The sequence below is a fragment of the Myotis brandtii genome, unplaced genomic scaffold (genome assembly GCF_000412655.1).
Source record: "Myotis brandtii unplaced genomic scaffold, ASM41265v1 scaffold594, whole genome shotgun sequence".
Lineage (NCBI taxonomy): Eukaryota > Metazoa > Chordata > Mammalia > Chiroptera > Vespertilionidae > Myotis > Myotis brandtii.
In genome coordinates, this window is record NW_005370240.1 from 14,935 (window position 1) to 35,296 (window position 20,362).

At 37.1% G+C, this 20,362-nt stretch overlaps 1 protein-coding gene across 4 annotated transcripts in view; it reads right to left on the reverse strand.

Moving 5' to 3' along the window:
* Nucleotides 1-268: 268 nt before the first annotated feature.
* FOLH1B (folate hydrolase 1B) overlaps nt 269-20,362 on the reverse strand; it is a 49,289-nt gene continuing 29,195 nt past the window's right edge. The window contains exons 10-19 of one of the 4 annotated variants that reach the window (XR_001364639.1): nt 19,603-19,685; nt 18,114-18,177; nt 15,741-15,808; nt 12,716-12,807; nt 11,368-11,458; nt 7,628-7,892; nt 7,279-7,360; nt 3,467-3,559; nt 684-1,066; nt 269-468 (exon numbers count right to left, since the gene is read on the reverse strand). Coding sequence is in view for 3 of the 4 variants with exons in the window: in XM_014550299.1 (XP_014405785.1) it covers nt 877-1,066; nt 3,467-3,559; nt 7,279-7,360; nt 7,628-7,892; nt 11,368-11,458; nt 12,716-12,807; nt 15,741-15,808; nt 18,114-18,177; nt 19,603-19,685 (1,028 nt within the window). In the remaining variant the exon portion in view is untranslated. Of the gene's footprint in view, nt 469-643; nt 1,067-3,466; nt 3,560-7,278; nt 7,361-7,627; nt 7,893-11,367; nt 11,459-12,715; nt 12,808-15,740; nt 15,809-18,113; nt 18,178-19,602; nt 19,686-20,362 lie in introns of those variants that run through there. The other 3 variants (XM_014550299.1, XM_014550300.1, XM_014550301.1) reach the window with 3 other exon arrangements.

Here is a 20,362-nt window from a genome sequence, read left to right on the forward strand (position 1 = left end):
CTTCCTTTCTTTCTTTCTTTCTTTCTTTCTTTCTTTCTTTCTTTCTTTCTTTCTTTCTTTCTTTCTTTCTTTCTTTCTTCCTTTCTTTCCTGAGGATATTTTTCCATTGACTTTTAGAGAGAGTGGAAGGTAGTGAGGGAGAAGAAGGTGAGAGGGAGAGAAAGAGAGATTGATCTGAGAATGGTACATCAATTGGTTGCCTCCCACACACACCTGGGCCAGGACCTGGGATAGAACCTGCAACCCAGGTATGAATCTTTGAGTGTGAATCAAACCCAAGACCCTTCATTGCTCAGGCCAAAGCTCTAACCATTTAGCTTACTGGCCAGGGCCAAACTGATGCTATCTTTGTGTGCAATGCCAGGAGTAGGTTTGAAAGTGCTGAATTAGACTTGATTCCCTGATAATTTCACATAAGTCTTGACATATTAGGCTGTTCTTCTTCGTTTTAACACAGTGGTTCTCAACCTTGGCTGCACATTAAAATCACCTGGGAATCTTTTTAAAATCCTGATTTCTGGGCCTCATCCTCCAGAAATTCTGTTTCTTTGTTACTAATGTTGTGGCCTTACCCCATAACAAAGAAACAGAATTTCCGGAGGATGAGGCCCAGAAATCAGGATTTTGAAAAGATTCCCAGGTTATTCTAATGTGCAGCCAAGGTTGAGAACCACTGTTTTAACACATACTTCTACTCCAGGATAATCTATTGTAATTAGAGAATAAAAATCATCTATCTCTCTGTTTTGATCCATAGGGAGAAGAAAACAAATACTAAGATACACACAACTTTAATTTTTAGTTTGTCAATACACCCATGAGGATTCTTTCTGAGTGACAGATACTAATTCAATATGGGTTCTCCACAGCAGGGCGTTAGGCTACTTCTCTCAGAGTCCCGGCTGCAGCCTGCACCGTGAAGGCTGCGACAGAAATCTGTCTCTTTACTTCTCCCCAGGCCTTGGAAGGATCCACTTTGCTTTCGATATCAAACAGAGCATCATAAATCCCTGGGAATGACTCTCCTGCATACTTATTGTGGCTGCTTGGTGCAAAGATGACATGCCTGTTGATAAAAAATGGTTTACCATCTGTTAGTTGCCCAGTGACATATTCAAGGGAAAACAGGAGCACGCTACAATCCCTGGATCGCAAATTCTAATTTTATGATTTCAGTAAGCCACGTCTCAACTTCCAAGTTCAACCACCTCCAAAGACTAGTCTTTGGAATGACTGTGCATTAATTAGCTAATTTAACTTTAGAAAGACAAAGTGGTTCTGAGCAACAAAAATAACAAGGATAGCAAAAACAGCTTGTCGCCTACTATGGGCCACACCTGAAAGAATTTACCTATAATTTTACAACGCTTAAAAATAAACTCGAGACAAGATAATATTAGCACTCTAAAGAAGGGGAAATTGAGGCCTGGGAGACTAGGTGATCAGTCTCAAGGCACATGGCAAAAAAGTGCTGACTTTTCACCATTCCATTCTATCCTCTGAAGTGCAGCAAAACTATTATTAAAGTCCTATTTGTGACCAAGCAACTTACTATTTTGTTTTCCATCTCTTTAAAATGAAGCCATGCAAACATGTTTGACATTCCTCAGCTTAAAGCATGAGGAATCTTTAAAAACAGTTCTGTAATCTTCAACCAGATCTAGGCAAGAGGAGAGATGTTTTGTTGAGAGTTATGTCAGTTTCTATAGTAGCCCTGGCCGGGAAGAACAAGTTCCATCATAAAAAGTAAAGAGCCGCCGGCATGGCTCAGTGGTTGAGAGTCGACTATGAAACTGGAGGTCAAAGTTTAATTCCAGGTCAGGGCATATGCCCAGGTTTCGGGCTGGATCCTCACTGATGGGCATGCAAGCGGCAGCCAATAAATGATACTCTACCATCATTGATGTTTCTCTCTCTCTCTCTCTCTCTCTCTCTCTCTCTCTCGTTCTCTCTTCCTCTCTGAAATCAAATTTTTTAAGTAAAGAAGAAAAGAGGCACAATCATTCCACTCTATCCCCTGAAATGTAGCAAAACTCTGATTATCAAAGTCCTATTTGTTAGCAGCCAAGTTACTATTTTGCTTTTCCTCTTCTTTAAAAAAGAAGCCAGGCAAACATGTTAGAATGCCTAGCTAAAAGCATGAGGAATCATTAAAAACAGTTCTGCCTTGTCCAGTCAGCATGAATCAGTGGTTGGGCATCGACCTATGAACCAGGAGGTCATGGTTCAATTCCCGTTCAGGGCACATGCCCAGGGTGCAGGCTTGATCTGATCCCCAGTGTGGGGCGTGCAGGAAGCAGCCAATCAATGATTTTCTCTCATTAGAGATGTTTCTAGCTTTCTCTCCCTCTCCTTTCTTCTCTGAAATCAATAAAAAAACAAACAAAAAAACCAGTTCTGCCTCTTGCATAGTAATCCCACCAGGTAACCAGTCACCCTGTTTGGATAATGCCTTTACTGCCAATTCCAATCCTTTGATAATCCCTACAGAAAGATTGGGCCATTTATAATTGTCAATAATAATTCATTCTGCAATACTTAGTAAGACCAACCTGGAGACAGAAATAATTACATCTCTCAAAATTAGAAAGAAAAAACAAACAAAACATGATATCAATATTAGAGTAAATATTTGAGTAAATTATTGTTATATATTGTATATATTTATACAATAAGAGTAAATTATTGTTTTAATACAATAATTGTTGTTTTTATAACAATTATTGTTTTTTATAACAATAATATTGTTATATATTGTATATATTTATACAATAAGAGTAAATTATTGTTTTAATACAATAATTGTTGTTTTTATAACAATTATTGTTTTTTATAACAATAATATTGTTATATATTGTATATATTTATACAATAAGAGTAAATTTACTCTTGTTTATACAATAAGAGTAAATTATTATTATATATTGTATATATTTAATTATAAATACAGGGATGAGCATAAGTATCTTTACAGTTGTGAGTACATGAAACACAGTTTATTATTATATTATTATTTATGATTGTATTATTTATTTGCATTACAACTATAAAATTGCTTTTGCCCAACCCTGTATATATTCATTATGTCTTATGTATATACATAAACACAAATATATTTAAAATGAGAGAAGGGCTAAAATTATACACATCAAGATATAAACACAATTTTATGTCTGACTGATGGAAAAGGAGAGATTTTTTATTTTCTCCTTGAGACTTTCTGGGTCTCCTAAGTTTCTTATAATGAACATATATTCTTTTACTAGTATAATCAGAAACAAGACACTAAAAAGAAACATACATACTGATCATATTATATCATATGAAGAAGGAAAGTATAGTCATCATATGCTGCATATAGTATTTTAACCTTTTCTATTTGCTTGCAAAAAATCAATTATGATAATTTTTTTACAGTGCAAAAAATAGAAATGGAATTTTAATGTGTCATTTTTCCCCCCCTTACCTATAGAATGGCCTGTCTGGTAGCCCTAAAGGATCAATAAATGCTCGTTCCAGAAACATCAGTTGATCATTCATAATTCTCAATAACATTAGGCTAAAAAGGAAATGAATACAGTTATAACATCATGAAAATGAGTGCACTACCTAGCAAACAAAAAATTTAGAACAAAACTGAAAATGCTAATATATTTTAAATTCCTATACTTTCCCATTAAGAACAATAATGTAGTTACATTTTTAAAAGTTTATAAAATACTATTTTGGTGAGGCTTATAAAACCACAGAAACAGTTATGCGTGCCAATGGAAAAAATGACAGTAACTTTTAATTATGTTGAAATAATTAATTGATTAACCCGGGTATTCAAACACAGGCAGACTTCTTGTTGTTGTTGTTGTTAATTCTCAACTGGGGATATTTCCCCATTGATTTAATAGAGAGAGTGGAGGGGGAGAGACAGAGAAAACGAAACATCAATGTGAGAGAGACACATGCATCCCAACCAAGGCTGGGGATCCAGCCTGCAACAGAGATATGGGCCCTTGACCGAAATTGAACCCAGGATCCTTCAGTCCATGGGCCGATGTTCTATTCACTGAGCCAAACTGGCTAGGGCATAGGCAAGACTTTTTTCATCTTGTTATCTTATTAATCTACTCATAGATGTAATTTCAATACACACAAACCTCTCTCTCTCTCTCTCTCTCTCTCTCTCTTTCTCTCTCTCTCTCTGATCTTGTGGTTACCACTGAAAACCATCAAATATTTCTTTTACAGAGAGAGTCAATGTGAAGTAACCCTGGAGGTACTGGTTGGAACAGCAGAGTTCTGTGAACGGGACCTTTCACTCCTGAAGCAGCTGGCCTCCCAAGGAGACGGGAGAATGACAGGTCTTCAGGCTGAGTACTATGTGAGCATGAAGGTACCAAGTACACTGTATCCTTTGATGGGTCAAGAAATTGATTCAAGAAAAGCAGGATTAAAGGAGTGTCTCCTCAGATTTTAGTTTTAGTTGAAAAATTCAACACCCAGTTTAATTTATTTTAGCCAGCATTTGCTATTATGACCTGCACTGCACTGCTGTCACTGTTCAGACTTTATAAATATAACATAGAGACACAAACTGTACCTAAAGTATCATTTAGAGCAAATAAAACAAATAGAAATACTCAAGGAAGTGAAAGCCAAGTGTCCTTGAAAGCCATAATCCGAGCCACAGGTGGTTTGCCAGAGGAAGAAAATATCATTATTTTAAGACTAGAAAATCAGCTCATAGAATATATGGTGTTTGGATCTCTTTAAAATTTATTTTTCATTGTTGATTTTTTTTGGCACATAAATATTTGGAAAATATTACAAAGTATAATGAATAAAATCTCCATAATAGTCCAGGGTAACACAATTATTACACAAATTGGTTGACTTGTTCTGTTTGTTCAATAAAAATGTAATCAACTAGCTCTGGCCAGTTTTTCTCAGTGGTTAGACCTTCAGCCTGAAGACTGAAGAGTCACAGGTTCAATTCCTGTCAAGAAGCTCCTGACCAATAGAAGTGTCTCTCTCACATGATGTTTCTCCCCTCTCTCTGCCTCTCCCCCTCCCTTCCACTCTGTATGAAAAAAAAAAAAAATCCATGGGAAAAAAATATCCTTAGGTGAGGAATAACAACAGCAACAAAAAAAGTTAAAAAAATGTAATCAACTAGTTTACAATTTTATATACTTTTTGTTTACTTCACATTTTATTATAAATATCTTATATTTCTTTTTTAATTATCAATTTTAATGTTTACAAAATGTTTAAATTGGTGGGTATCTAGTTCAAGTAATTTCTTTCCTCTGAAGTATTAAAATTAATTATTCAGGATTATAATCCATATTTTTCTTTGAGAAGCCTTTTTTTTTTTTCAAACTTGAAACTCCTTAAGAAAAAGATTCAAGAAACAGAAATACTACAGCAAAGTGTAACAACTATGTGATGGTTCTTAAGAACTTCAGCAATATGTATATTTTTCAGAAGGTTAAAACAATTTACAATGCTTCAGTGAATAGCCTATAGCAATCGGTACAACCACGTTTAAAATAGTTACTAATTTGATATGCACATAGTATAACATTATTTTCATTTGTGTTTTTGAATTATTAATAAATTTGAATATTTTTATATCTGTTTCTATACAGGTGGTACCCTCTTTTAGATTTGTTTATATTGTCCATTGTCAATATTTCCAATTTTGATATTTTGGATTTTCTTATCAGTTTTCAAAAAAATTTTTTTATGTTTATATTACCCCCTTTTCAAATCTGCCGAAAAAGGTTTCCCAAGCTTTTTGGGGGGACATGAGGGATCTTAGTGAGGACAATATGAGCTCCCCCGCTGCCATCCTCTGGCAATAGTGAGGAGATGGCCTGTCCCTCGGGGACTTCGAAGAGGTTTCCCACCCTTTTACCTTTGTATTTGATAATTAAATTTTATATAATTAACCACTGCTTTGTTCTCAAATCTGGTTGTATTGGCATTTCCCTGTGGCTTCTAAACTTGAAATTTCACTTCCAAAATTTTTAATTTTAGTACAGAGTTCCTCCACACCTGTTGCTTATGTTTGCATACAATGTGAAGTCTTTGAATTCACTTTAAAAAATATATATATATATATATTTATTGATTTTAGAGAAAGGGAGGAGAGAGAGATTGAAACAAATGATGAGAATCAATTGATTGGCTGCCTCTTGCACACCCCCTGCTGGAGATCGAGCCTGCAACCTGGGCATGTGCCCTTGACCAGAATCAAACCCCGGATCCTTCAGTCCACAGGCCAACTCTCTATCCACTGAGCCAAACCAGAGAGGGCTGAATTCACTTTTTTATCAGTGCCTAAAAAAGCTTATACGACATTATTTTTAATACGTCTTTCTTTTCCCATTGACCTTTTATGTATCTTTCATTACAAACACAAACACATCCTTATATATCACTACGTTATTTTTGGACCGTCTACTCTGATCTTTCTATGTATAGATTTTTAAGATTTTTTATTGTATTTCAGAGAGAAAAGAAGAAAAAGGGAGAGAAAGAGGGAAACATCAATCAGCTGCCTCCTGCTACTGGAGATGGAGCACTAAACCTAGGCATGTGCCCTGACTGGGAATCAAGCCAACAACCTTTTGGTGCATGGGACTATGCTTAATCCACTGAACACACTGGCCATGGTTCTTTCAATGTATTCTTGCACCAATCCCCAAGGGTTTGATATGTGTTTCATTGTAATATGTTTAATATAAAGATATATTCACCTTCAAATTCCTACCATTAAAAAATTCCTTAATGCTTTCATATTATTTATTTCCCATCTTAAAAATATGTTCAAATTACATTTTATTTTTGTGACTTTATACAGAATTAATCCTAAAATAATGGCTTTACAATATTTGTTATTCCAGATAAATAGAATTTTCCCAGGTGGAAGTGGAAGAAAATAACTCTTTGCAGAGATAATGACTTTAAGGAGAAGGAGAAAGAAAGTGTGTTCAGGATGAGGTATGATAGAGAGAAACTGAAAGCACAAGAGAGAAAGCTGGAGAAGGCTTTGGTCACACAGTGGAGGCCCTTCAATGGTCAGCTGGGGATGTTGCACTAATGAGTTGGCAGTGAAGGAGGCACCAGCATTTCTCAGCAGCACCATTGCCACTCAGGATGTCAGAAGTGGGTCTTTCTTTGAGAGATATGGCAGCCTCCATGCTTTGAGTGAAGGGACAGAAGCAGCAAAAAATTGCAAAGATATTTCAACACCAAACTTGTATATGTGGAACATACTTGTTTTTATCCAAGTCTTGCAGTCTCTCGCTGAACTTAGAAGCAATTTCTGTAAAGTTCTTCACTGCAGAAAAGAGTGGATCTGAAAGAGAAATTAGGACCTAATAGTATTGCTCTAGAGCTGAAGCAAAGAGAAAAATAGTGTAAGCTGTTCTTTGTATTTTACAAGGTATTAACATTGTATATATTTCCAGATAAGCACAAGTGGGAAAAATGCACTTATAGATGTAAAGAAAATATTTGATCATATAGAACAACAATAAATGAAAAATGGACCTCAGGTACATCATCATATTTTAGAGATTCACAGAAACATACAGAAAATGAAGTCTGAAAATGTGTAGCATACCAAAGGACACACTGTATGTTTTCATTTCTTGCGGATGTTTCATTGAAATGTTGTAGATTTTGTCAGCATACTTTCTTAAAACTATGGCATAATCTCGACAGTCGAAAGGGAGCACAATGGAATTGGATAGTTCAAATACCATCCCTCCTCGAACCTGGGCCACAGCATGGTGATACTTAAAAGTTGGATCATAAAACTTTTCCACCAATTCATAGGTTTCATAAACACTGTGATACAGTGGATAGCTGCTGAATTTGTTTATTGCCTACAAAAAAAAAAGCAAAGAACAAAATATATCTCTTGTAAGATAGTTTATCATAAAATACATATTTACTATTAATATTAACTAGGCTATTTTGGTCAGTAATAAATACAGCAAAGTATTTAAGTACTTCAATAAGCCACTTATTAACAGATTAATATAATATGAAAACCTGTCCCAAGTTTTTACTACAGTAAACCCTCAATTTTATGGACTTTGATTTAACAGACTTTGGATTTAATGGACAAAATTTCCTGTCCCTATGTGATATGTGAAAATTAACATCCTGTTCATTTTAAAACACTTTTAACCTAGATTTGCTTATAATTAAATTAACAGGTTAATTTTTTGTTATTAAGATGGTGTTATTTTAACACATTTTAGAAAATGGGCCATACATTTTTAAAAAAACAGCCCTATAATAATTTCGCTGATGTAAAGAAATATTACATATCTACAACTATAGTCTACCTATTTAAATCCAAGTGTCACCACTCATAAATAATGTTTGAGGAATGATTATTACATGATCACACCGCATCCTACACATTAATTGGTTCAGTTGTCACTGAACTGATTTCTACAGCAGTTTTAAACTTGCTGGCCGATTTTTCCTGTGCACTAAGCCACCCCCCAGCCTTGTGCATTTGTTTGCTCATGCTGAATGGTGAATGCACACGTTTATGAGAGCTATTCAGTATAAATTTAAAATTACAGTGTCTCTCTCACATCAATGCTTCTCTCTCTCTCCTCACCTCACTCCCTCCCACTCACTAAGAAAAAAAGAGAAGATACTGAAAATCTTCTTTTAAAAAATATCAGAGACAAACGAACTGGGATCAAATGGCCCAAAATCTCAATAGCAATCCTGAAGGCTGGAAAACAATGAAGCCATGAATTCAAATTTCTGAGGGTACAGAATCTTCAACCAAAAGTTGATGGCCAGTTAAACCATGGAAGAATTGTGTGTGGCATAAATTGTGTGCGGCATAAATAACATGGTCTTTAGCTTTCACAGTGCCTTAAGGATGTGCTCCAAAACAAGTTGAGAGTATACAAGAAAGAGGAGGAAACAAAATCCGGAGAACAGAAGATGCAATAGAGGAGATAAATGAAGGTACCCTCAGATTTCTCTTTGAAAGAAAATTTCACAGGTAGGAGCTGTGTCCCAGGCAGAGAGAACAACCAGAGAACCCAGAGGAACCAGAGAACAAATGTTGGGGGATAATGAAATCTGCCACATCACTTGATGTGTTTGAATATTTGAAAAGTTTGTGATAAATTAGTTATGGGTACATGGAAGAAAACAATAAAAGTCTTCTAATCCACAAATATAGTGTCACTATATACCGAGAAAATATGTTCAGGATTAAGTATTTTCGGGTTGAGAGTAGAGGCCATTTGAGAAAACTGAATGCCTATCATCCCTAGTAAGATGTAAATGGATAATGCATAAAACTGATTAGTTGGCCCTAGCTGGCTTGGCTCAGTGGATAGAGCATTGGCCTGTGGACTGAGGGGTCCCATGTTTGATTCTGGTCAAGGGCACGTGCCCTGGTAGCGGGCTCAATCCTCAGTGGGTGGTGTGCAGGTGGCAACCAATCAATGATTCTCTCTCATCATTGATATTTCTATCTCCCTCTCCCTTCATCTCTGAAACCAATAAAAAATATATATATCCTATATAATAAAAGCCTAATATGCAAATTATCCCCTCGGGCAGTCGTTCAACCAGGAGACCAGGAATTCAACCGCTCGCTATGACATGCTCTGACCACCAGGGGGCGGTGCAGAACATGGTGGGTGTCGGAGATGTGGCTCTGGCAGTGGGCAACAGTGGAGGTGCTGCCAGCCCTGATGTGCGCCAACAAGAGCAGAACTGCAGTGGGATGGTGGAGCGTGTGAGCAAGCAGTGCCAGGCCAAGGTGGGTGCAAGTGGGGGCCTGATTGCCCTGCCAATTGTCCCGTGGCATTGGGGGGTGGTGCTGTCACCTGGCTCCCAGGCACTGAGGGAGCCAGGCGGGGGGGCCTGGCCCTGATTGATTGCTCCACAGGCAGGATAGTGGAGCAGGTGAGGGGGTGGTGCCAGGCCAAGGTAGGGTGCCAGGCGGGGCTGTGGGGCTGTGAGGCTCGGGGCGTGAGCAGGGGCTCGATGTCCACAGACCACCCCGAGGGACCCCACCCGTGCATGAATTCATGCACCAGGCCTCTAGTATATATCTATCTATCATAATAAAAAAGTAATATGCTAATTAGACTGAACAGCCAAAGACTTTCTGGATATCATTTTGGATGAAGCTGTGGCAGCAGGGGCCAAGGCAGAGGCAGTTAGGAGTGATCAGGCAGGCAGGTGAGCAGTTAGGGGCGACCAGGCAGGCAGGCGAGTGGTTAGGTGCCAGCGGTCCCAGATTGCGAGAGGGATGTCCGACTGCTGGCCTTGTGGGATCGGGCCTAAACCATCAGTCGTACATCCCCCGAGGGGTCCCAGGTTGCAAGAGGGCGCAGAACAGGCTGAGGGACCCCTGTCCCCCCCCCCAACGAATTTCATGCACTGGGCCTCTAGTATATACTGATTAGTTGAAAGACAAGCATGTAAGTGAGATAGGGGAACCACTGCTTTTCATTATCAATTCTTTAAGTACTATGTGACATTTTATGAACTATATACCTATGTTACTTTCAGAAAAGTAAAAACTATAAAATGGTCACTATCATTATCAGCAACAACAATAAAAATAACTATGACTTGTATTATGCCATTTGTTATTATAACTTTCACATTTAATGATTGGAGATATAATCAAATAAAAATTCAAATATTTGCCGGTCTTGATATAAGAGTGGTTTTGAATGACGATGGGTTGAGAGGAATCAAAAACAATTCCTACATTTCTAGTTTAAATAACTGGGTGAATGCAATACCACTAATGAAATGGAAAATATATTTAAGGGAGTATATGGAAGTTCAAATTATAATGCTCAGGATAGCAGATACAGGAACTGTCCCAGGAGTAATAACATCTTGACCATTAAGACTTTTCCATTCTGTTTCAAATTCCTCTATTCCTCTAGTGCAGTGGTTCTCAACCTGTGGGTAGCGACCCCTTTGGGGGTCGAACGACCCTTTCACAGGGGTCGCCTAAGACCATCAGAAAACATATATATAATTACATATTGTTTTTGTGATTAATTACTATGCTTTAATTATGTTCAATTTGTAACAATGAAAATACATCCTGCATATCAGATATTTACATCATGATTCATAACAGTAGCAAAATTACAGTTATGAAGTAGCAACGAAAATAATTTTATGGTTGGGGGTCACTACAACATGAGGAACTCTATTAAAGGGTCGCGGCATTAGGAAGGTTGAGAACCACTTCTCTAGTGCTTCAGTAACTTTTCTTGATTCAGAATGATTTGTTTAGCTAAAATATATTCTAAATAATCCTGAATTACTTATGGATAGACTTACCAAATTTTTAGTATACCGTGCTCTGCCTGAAGCAATTCCAAGTCTTTGGAAGAACACCTCAAAATCATTTCCAGATCCCAACTTGCTAATCCTTGTAGGGATAAAATTCAGGATTATTTGAGATTTCTTCATCAAGTACAGATTAAAGATTAATTAAACATCATTTTTATAGTAAAAGTTAAATATAATTTTTAAATGTATCACCTTAGACACATAGAAAAAATTTTTAAGAGAAATATTAGTTTTGATCACAAAATATCTACTCCAAGAATATTTTGTTAGGGTGACCATTGTTCTTTTGGGTTCCTGGATCCAATTCCAATGAGTGGGACAGGAGGAAGGGGATTATCCCCACATCAACAACAAACAAGTTTTCAAGAAACCAATAGGGTTTCCTATCAGTCATCTCAATACTGACACTATATATCGGGAGATAGCATTAGGTTCTGTAGTAGGAAGTTAGACAGACATGAGCAGAGCAAGGTCAATGGGCTGGGTACAGAAGGTCACCAGGGCAGAAAAGCCCAGATGCCCAGCAACGGACAATCGTAGGATGGGATCTCATTCCCAGGGTGACCTATCCTCCCTTAGCATAAGGCTGGTCTTGCAGTTGGAGCCTCCTGAGCTTTCTTCCCTAGAGATAACATCTAGGTCTCAGTTGTATTTCAGCTCCAGGCCCAGAAAGACAGCAACGCCAGACAAGGGATGCCACAGCTGACCTCTGGGCCAGCTGTATTGAATAATGACCCCCAGTCCGGGCTTCGACCAATCAATCAGACCCTGACCCTGAAAGGGCACACCTGGAAAGCTGCTGAATATCCTATTGAGATCTTCCCCCTGGGACCTCCCCTAAAATCTCTAACCTTAATATCCTTAGGACCGCGGGTCCTTTTTACTCAAATAAATAAATGCTTTGTATATCCTATTACAGTTTAAATTGATTTTGATTTACACAACCAGAACTGCAATAGTGTCTATATTTTTCTTAGAGTAACTAAAATATTTGTTAATTGTATGGTGTTCAGAAAATAAGATAATTTATAGAGTCACTAGGGAAAATATGAGGGGACTTACTCTCCACCATTAAATTCTTCTATTTACCATGCATATATACTATCTATTCAAAAGGAAAGCATCTCTTGATGACCTACAGATTTATCTTCAAACCCATACATAGTAATATTTTATTTGAGAACCTCAACATCACTTTTCCTTATCAAATGTTAGAGAATTTTTAAAACAAATAAATTTTTTATTAATGATTGAAAAAAATACTGTTTTATTTCCAACACAATCCCATACTAAATTCGGTAGAGAGTTTTGTCTCTTTGCTTGTTTGATGGGTTACCTGGGCATGCCAATGAGCTCTGGTGAAGGGCTTTTTTTATTCCAGCTCTCATAGAGAGATCTGCCTTCAAAGCCTTCATCAGGACTTTGGAGCTGCACAAGTTAGAAAGAGAGAGAGAGAGAAAGAGAGGAGAGAGAGAGAGAGAGAGAGAGAGAGAGAGAGAGAGAGAGAGAATACCTATGAATCAGATGTTTTAAAATCTGAATGTCCATTAACCAGGAAATGAGTAGCTAAACTATACTCAGCAAAACAAGAGAGTACCCTGGCCAGATTGCTCAGTTGGTTGGAGTGTCACCCCAACACCAAAAAGGTTTTGGGAGTTTGATTCATGGTCAGGGCACATACCTAGGTTGCAGGTTCAATCCCCAGTCAGGATGCGAACAGGGGCAACCAATCCATGTTTCTCTCTTACATCAAGGTGTCTCTCCCCGCCCCGCCCCCCGCCCTCTCTCTTCTTTTCTTTTTCTAAAATCAATGAACATATCCTCTGGTGAGGATTAAACAAACAAACAAACAAAAACAAGGGAGGCAATTTGTACCTTAGCAGTCATTAAGATTTACAATAATGAGTTTCTGACAATATGGGAAAATTGCTCATTACTTGAAATATACAAGTGCAACTACTATACATGGAATGTATGGAAAAGAGGCTACACATAGTATACCAAGCCACTGTATTCAAAGGAATGGTTATATTATGCAAAAAATATTTACCTCTTTTTCTGAATTAAGGGGGGCTACTCTCAAAAACATTATTTCTCCTCTTATTTAAAAAAATGGAAAAGAAGTAAGCTAGTTACGGGAAGGTGTTTCTTTTAATATTGCTTCTTTTCCAACACAGTTGCTAAAGTCATTAAGTAATGCATAACAAAATAAGTGCATTAATATTTTATTTAATTAATTGATTATATATTGTAATTGCATTAATACTGGGCTTTAAATACATTTTCTGGTTTCACAGATGAGAATACGGAGTAAAATATGACCTATTGTTGAATTCTAGACTCAGAACATGAAATGTGATGGCAAAACCACTTAGCAAATAAACTTTAATTAATGTTCCCTAGTTACTCATAGGTTATTGAACAATACATGGTATCAAATTTTTTATTTTATATTTAATAAAATTCTTATGTTTTATTTTTCAACAAATATAATTTTTAAAAGCCTATAGAGTACCTATGCTGTTTAAGACTTGTTGTGAAGGCCAGGAATACCAAGTTCAATAAGACACTTTTTAAACTCTCCACTAATGGGAAATGTAAGTAAGAATATTGAATTCAATGTGTTTAGTGCTGTAACAGAGGTACATACGAAGGTCTATGGGGACACAAATTCGCATAAGTGTGAGGAGAGAGAAGTTATGCTACATCTTAACTTGTAGACTATCAATAAATACAGCAACAAAATTTTCCTGAAGCTGATAAATTTACAACACTTTGGTATAATGGACAGTATCACTCCATTTATTCTAAGAAATGCAAATTTGGAACAGTGTAAAAACATAAGACTAAATTCTCTGTTTATTACTAAAAGTTGAAATGTTGCAATTTACTTTCCCAAAACAAACAAAACAGAATCAAACAAAACCCAAAATTGTCAATCATCACATCATTTCAAAGTTGACCTAGAAAGTAGTGTTAATGCAATTGTCCCAGAGGGCCACCTGTCTAGTAAACAAATACAGCTGCCAAGTGTCGTTAGCATTTACTTTAAGTTACATGAACAGTGGGAACTCACTGAAATACACTGTTTCAGATATTTAAAATTTTATGCACTTTATGAGAATTGATAAAACTGCAGGTAAATGATGGAGCTTTTAAGTAACAACATAAAATATATTTTTCAAATTAATTTTTTCTAGTCCTATAGGAAATGCTAATTTATAAGATTAAATTCCATGCTTTTGAAACCAAAGTTTAGTGATATTTGTCTTACTTAAAATCACTACCTGAGGGGAAATATTGTATTTTTTCTTTTTTTGTTGTTGTTTTTTGTTGTTGTTAATCCTCACCCATGGATATTTTCCATTGATTTGAGAGAGAGAGAGAGAGAGAGAGAGAGAGAGAAACATCTATGTGAGAGAGACACATCGATTGGTTACCTTCCTCACACACCCTGACGTACATGCCCTTGACCAGAATCAAACCTGAGACCCTTCAGTCCATGGGTCAACAGATGCTCTATCAACTTAGTCAAACTGGCTAGGGCATTAAGCTTTTCTTGGTAATTACATTTCAATTAGTAATTTTATTAAATGGACAAGTCTTTTTTTTTTCCCCCTTCCCAATGCAAATTAGCAGTAACAAGAAAAATCTGCCACTCCAAAAACTCATTCATTTTGACTAACTTCAGGAATAATGGTTTTATGAGGCAGGAGAACTCAAGTGAAGAGTTGCCTGTCCTTTATGGATTCAGGCATCACCTGTCCACCAAGTTCAGTACCTGGAGCTGCTGTCAGCATAAGAAAACTTGAGCTGTCAGCCCAACCCAGTAGGACTCCGTGGAATGGAGCCCAGGTCAGGAAGTCAGGAAACAGGTACATGTTCTTACCTAGCCTCTTCCCCAGATTGCTTTGTCCCTGGCCGCCAGCACTTGGTGTGTATTTAATTATGTCCTTTCTCAATCAGAAACTTTGTCTTCCGGCATCCGGAGTTACTTGATATCATTCATTATGTTAAGGAGTATAAACCAGTTTTAAAATTAAGGAATTAAACCCCAGAACCAAGTCTCGGTTCAGCTACTAGACAAGTTCTGTAACTTCAATGGCTAATGCTTTTTAAGCCCCAGTTTTCTCGTTTTCAAGTGGGAGTGTAGACCCGTTTCTTCAGGGTGATAAGGGGAGAAAGGGGATAATGTATGTAAACATTTTATTAGATGTGATGTCCTATGGAGTGGATATTTGCTAAATGAGGAAAATAAACAAGTTATAAAACAACACAGGTGCTTAACATAATAATGGTATCTCAAGACAATAGCATTTGCAGAACTCAGATTTTCTCAAATTATATGTAATTATTTGTACCTCCTTTGTTAGGTTGTATACCAAGCTGTACATCAGTGGAGTACAATCGACTCTCAGAGTGTAGTTTCCTGAAAGACCAGAAGTTTGATTATTTTTTATTTCATTTTTTTAAATTTCATTCAAAGACCACTCTTAATTCCTTAGTCAAATGATCCTTTTAAAACCTGAGTCCAATCAAAACTCATCATCCTCAGTGCCAAAGATGAAGCCACCTCAGGTCACCTGCCCAAACCTTCACCTCCCACTCTGCCCACACAGACTCCTTCTCAGAACCTTTGTACACACTGTTCCCTCAGCCTGGAACAGTGTTCGGCATGAGAGCTGCATGACTTACTCTCCCACTTCACTTAGACCTCTGGCCTAATTTCATGTTTTCTGAGTGGTTTTCTTTGAACAAAAAAGGCAAGAGGCAGAAACATTTAGCTGTGATAACAAAAACCCGTATAAGGTAGAAAGAATGTAGTGGTTAGAAAGATAAAGTTGAAACAGACCAGTTTGCCTTGAGTCTCAGCCCCACCCTTTACAATCTGGGTGATCTTGGGAAAGTTACTTAATCCCTCTGAATCTCAGTTCCCTCTTCTGTACAAGATGGATAACAATATTTACCTCACAGGGTTATTATGAGTATAAAACTTTTACATATAATGCACTTAAGAAAACTACACTGTGGATTTGTGGGAGCTAAATTCTATATACGTTTGTGTCATTTGTTCTTGATCTTGAACATGATGGGGAGGCAATGCAGCATTTTATTTTATTATTATTATTTTTAAACTATGTTGTTTTATTGATTTTTTTTTCCTTAGAGAGAGAGAGGAAGGGAGAGAGAGAGAGAGAGAAACATTGATGAGAGAGGAACATCATTGATTAGCTGCCTCCTGCATGCCCCCACTGGGGATCAAGCCCACACCCCAGGCATGTGCCCTGACTGGGAATCAAACTGTGACTTCCTGGTTCATAGGTGGATGTTCAACCACTGAGCAACACCAGCCGGGCCAATGTAGCATTTTACAACAGAGAATGACATAATCAGTAAAATACAATGATTTAAAAATCTGCATTAAAAAGGACAGGATGATAAAAAAATAAAATTTAAAAATCATACTAAAAATCAAATCTTAAAAACCCAGGCATGGCCCTGACTGGGAATCAAACTGTGACTTCCTGGTTCATAGGTGGATGTTCAACCACTGAGCAACACCAGCCGGGCCAATGTAGCATTTTACAACAGAGAATGACATAATCAGTAAAATACAATGATTTAAAAATCTGCATTAAAAAGGACAGGATGATAAAAAAATAAAATTTAAAAATCATACTAAAAATCAAATCTTAAAAAAGACTAGCAATAAAGAGAAGGGTATGCTACTTTGGAAAAATATATGGAGTTATGGAGTATTTATTCAGTGTGGCCAAGTGTCTCATTTTACTGCGTGTTTTTAAGTAAGGGTAATAATAATACAAGCTAACATTTTTGAAGATTCGCTCTGTGCAGGACAAAGGTCTGGGAGTTTTGCAAATACAAACCACTTTTGCCCTCACAAGAGCCTGTAAGGTATGTGCTTTTAGTAACTCCATATACAGGTGAGAAAACTGAGACACAGAAAGTAACAATCTGAGGTCACACAACTAGGAAGTGATGATGACAGGAAGAAGGCCAGGCCCTTAGCCATGAACCTAAGACGAGGAGGAAAGAATAACTGAAATGCACTGTGTAAACTAAGTTAGGAGACAACGTAGCTCACATATGTGAACAAAGAAGAAAAAGTAAAGGCCAACATGCCTTCATCAAAAGGGGTTGAGGGCGGAGTGAAAAAGGTGAAGGATACAAATTGGCAGTTACATAATAGTCATGGGAATGCAAAGTATAGCACAGGGAATATAGTCAATAACACTGTACTAACTATATATGGTGCCAGATGGGCACTAGACTTATTAGGGGGCCACTTGGTAAGTTATATAAAAGTCTAATCACAGAATGTTCAAACTAGCAGTGAATATCAACTGTAATTAAAAAACATTTTTTAAATAAATAAACATCCATTAGTCTGAGAACAAGAACAAAATCATACCTTTTGTGCTACCTCATTCTAAAACCATTGAAATCTTTAGTTCCATGATATACTTATTCATTGAACAGGTATTTACTGAAGTCCTACTCTATACAAGGTAATATGCCTGATGAAGCAGAGAGCAGCTTTTCCAAATTAGCTCTCTGGGGCTCAAAGCTGCTGAGTCAGGGGCAGGAGCCTGACAAAGCAACAGCAGATGCCCTAACCACATGCCAATCAATTTGCCTTCTTATTAGTGTATGAACTAAACTGCTCCTCCTTCTGTGATCCCATCTTTTCCTAGGAGACCAATGATATTCACCTTCTATAGAAGAATCTGCATTAATATAGGCCACACCACGCTCCTGAAGGAGTCTGGAATTCTCCTATAATATGAAAGAAAGAAAAGCATAAACATACAGCCATACCTTCCCCCTTAAAAAATGCACACCTCCATTAAATGTGTGCAGGTTTCTGACTTGAACTGGCCCAAATTATCCACAAATTTGACATATAAGATTATCAAAATTATTCGTTTGAAGGAATTTCAATAAAAAATATTGGTAAGAATAACAAGTAAAACATTTTTAAGGCTAAAATGTAAGCTAAGATTGTCCACGTTCTTAATCTGGAAAAAGGAAAGGAAGTTGATTTCTTAACCATAATATAGTTTATCCCTCAAGAAATTCTTAGTAAATATGAACGACCTAAGAGATCATTTCAGTGGGAGTCTTCTCATGAATGTCTCATTATTTAAGTACAGAATCTTGCCTGACCCACAGGGAATGAGTTATTTCAAATATACCCGTTAAAAATTTGTGAACATCAATGTCCTCTACCCTGAAATATGAAGTTCTCCTGTAGGATGCCACCACCTACTGGTCAACATTGACCATTGCAGTTTTAAAACAAAAGGAAGTGTCGCAGTTTCTTTTAAGGTATCAAATGGATTCTGAATCTCTTAAATATGCAATTTCCTAAGCATCTTGAATATAAGAAAGAAAACAGAAAAACAATGCAACTCTACATGGTGAAAACAGTTTGAAAGAGACAAATGACAATCTTAACATAGTTAGGCTCTTCCTGATGCCAACATAAACTTTGTCTACAGAAATACTACTTTTATTTTTCCCCAAAAGAAAATTGAAGGTTACAGGGCTTCCCATAATTTATGAAGTATAATAGGAGCCCAATAAATATTGATTGCATGACTTGAAGTGAATGGAATCAGTGTCAACTTTGCATGTATTTATAGCTAATGCCTATTACACAAAGCCAACAATACATGCAGGTAAAAATTACTTTCCAAGGGGCCTCATAAATATTATGTGGTGGGACTTTATGCCTCACTCTTAGCATGATTTAGTTCAGAGTAGGTCATTATGATATAGAGAAGATAATTAAGCATGATTTAATTCAGAGTACGTCATTATGATATAAAGAAGGTAGCTGTGAAAGATATACCTTACTACACAAGCTCAGGGGTTATTTCAACGTGCTTAGCTCTAGGAGCTAATTTCGAAAAGGTAATAGAAACATGGTATCTGATTTTGCTGTTGGGTTTCTAGTGAATTTACTTAGTTCCTATCACACTCCCAGAAAATAAAGTTATTTTGACAACAGACATTAACTGGCTCTGAAATGTTCAAATGGAACTTAGTTCTTTGGTGACACAGACATCGTTATTGTTGATTTTTGAACACAGATATATTGCTTCACTGGATTCACGTGTTACGTTCACATCCTTGAGAATTAGGTTCAAACTGTTGACTCATTATGAAAATATATGTTGTAGCAAACGATCAACTAACCTCTGCCCACTCGGTAGAACCAAGAAGACCAAATTCTTCTGCATCCCAGCTTGCAAACAAAATTGTTCTTCTAGGCCTCCAGCCTAAAATAGTATGTATATACATATAGGTGCTGAAAAAATGCAAACTTTATCCAAGACATTGCCAAGCCCAACAGGAACAACAACACACAAAACCATGGATTGTTCAGGTTTACAAACATTGGCCGAGCATAGGAAACCATCTGTGACCGGCAGCTGCCTAGAGCGGAAGAAGAGAGTGCTCGATGTGGTCTGTGTTTAGCGAGCAGATACAACAGAGAAAATCCTTGACAGCTCTTCCTGTTTGTTGTTCTGGCATCATGTGATTGTTCAGTGTCAGCTGGTTGTATGATTTCACTCAACTGTGCCAGGATTCCTCAACAGAAGCTCAGGTAACAATGCCAATGTCTGTGGCTACTGAAACCTACATAAAATTCAACAGGAAGATAGTATGGCTTGGACGCCGTGGTTGGCAAACTGCGGCTCGCGAGCCACATGAGGCTCTTTGGCCCCTTGAGTGTGGCTCTTCCTAAGCCTTAGGAGTACCCTAATTAAGTTAATAACAATGTACCTACCTATATAGTTTAAGTTTAAAAAATTTGGCTCTCAAAAGAAATTTCAATTGTTGTACTGTTGATATTTGGCTCTGTTGACTAATGAGTTTGCCTACCACTGGCTTGGAGTAACACTGGTGTGAAAGAAAGATCTTATGTTAAACCCTGGTTCTTTCACTAACTAGC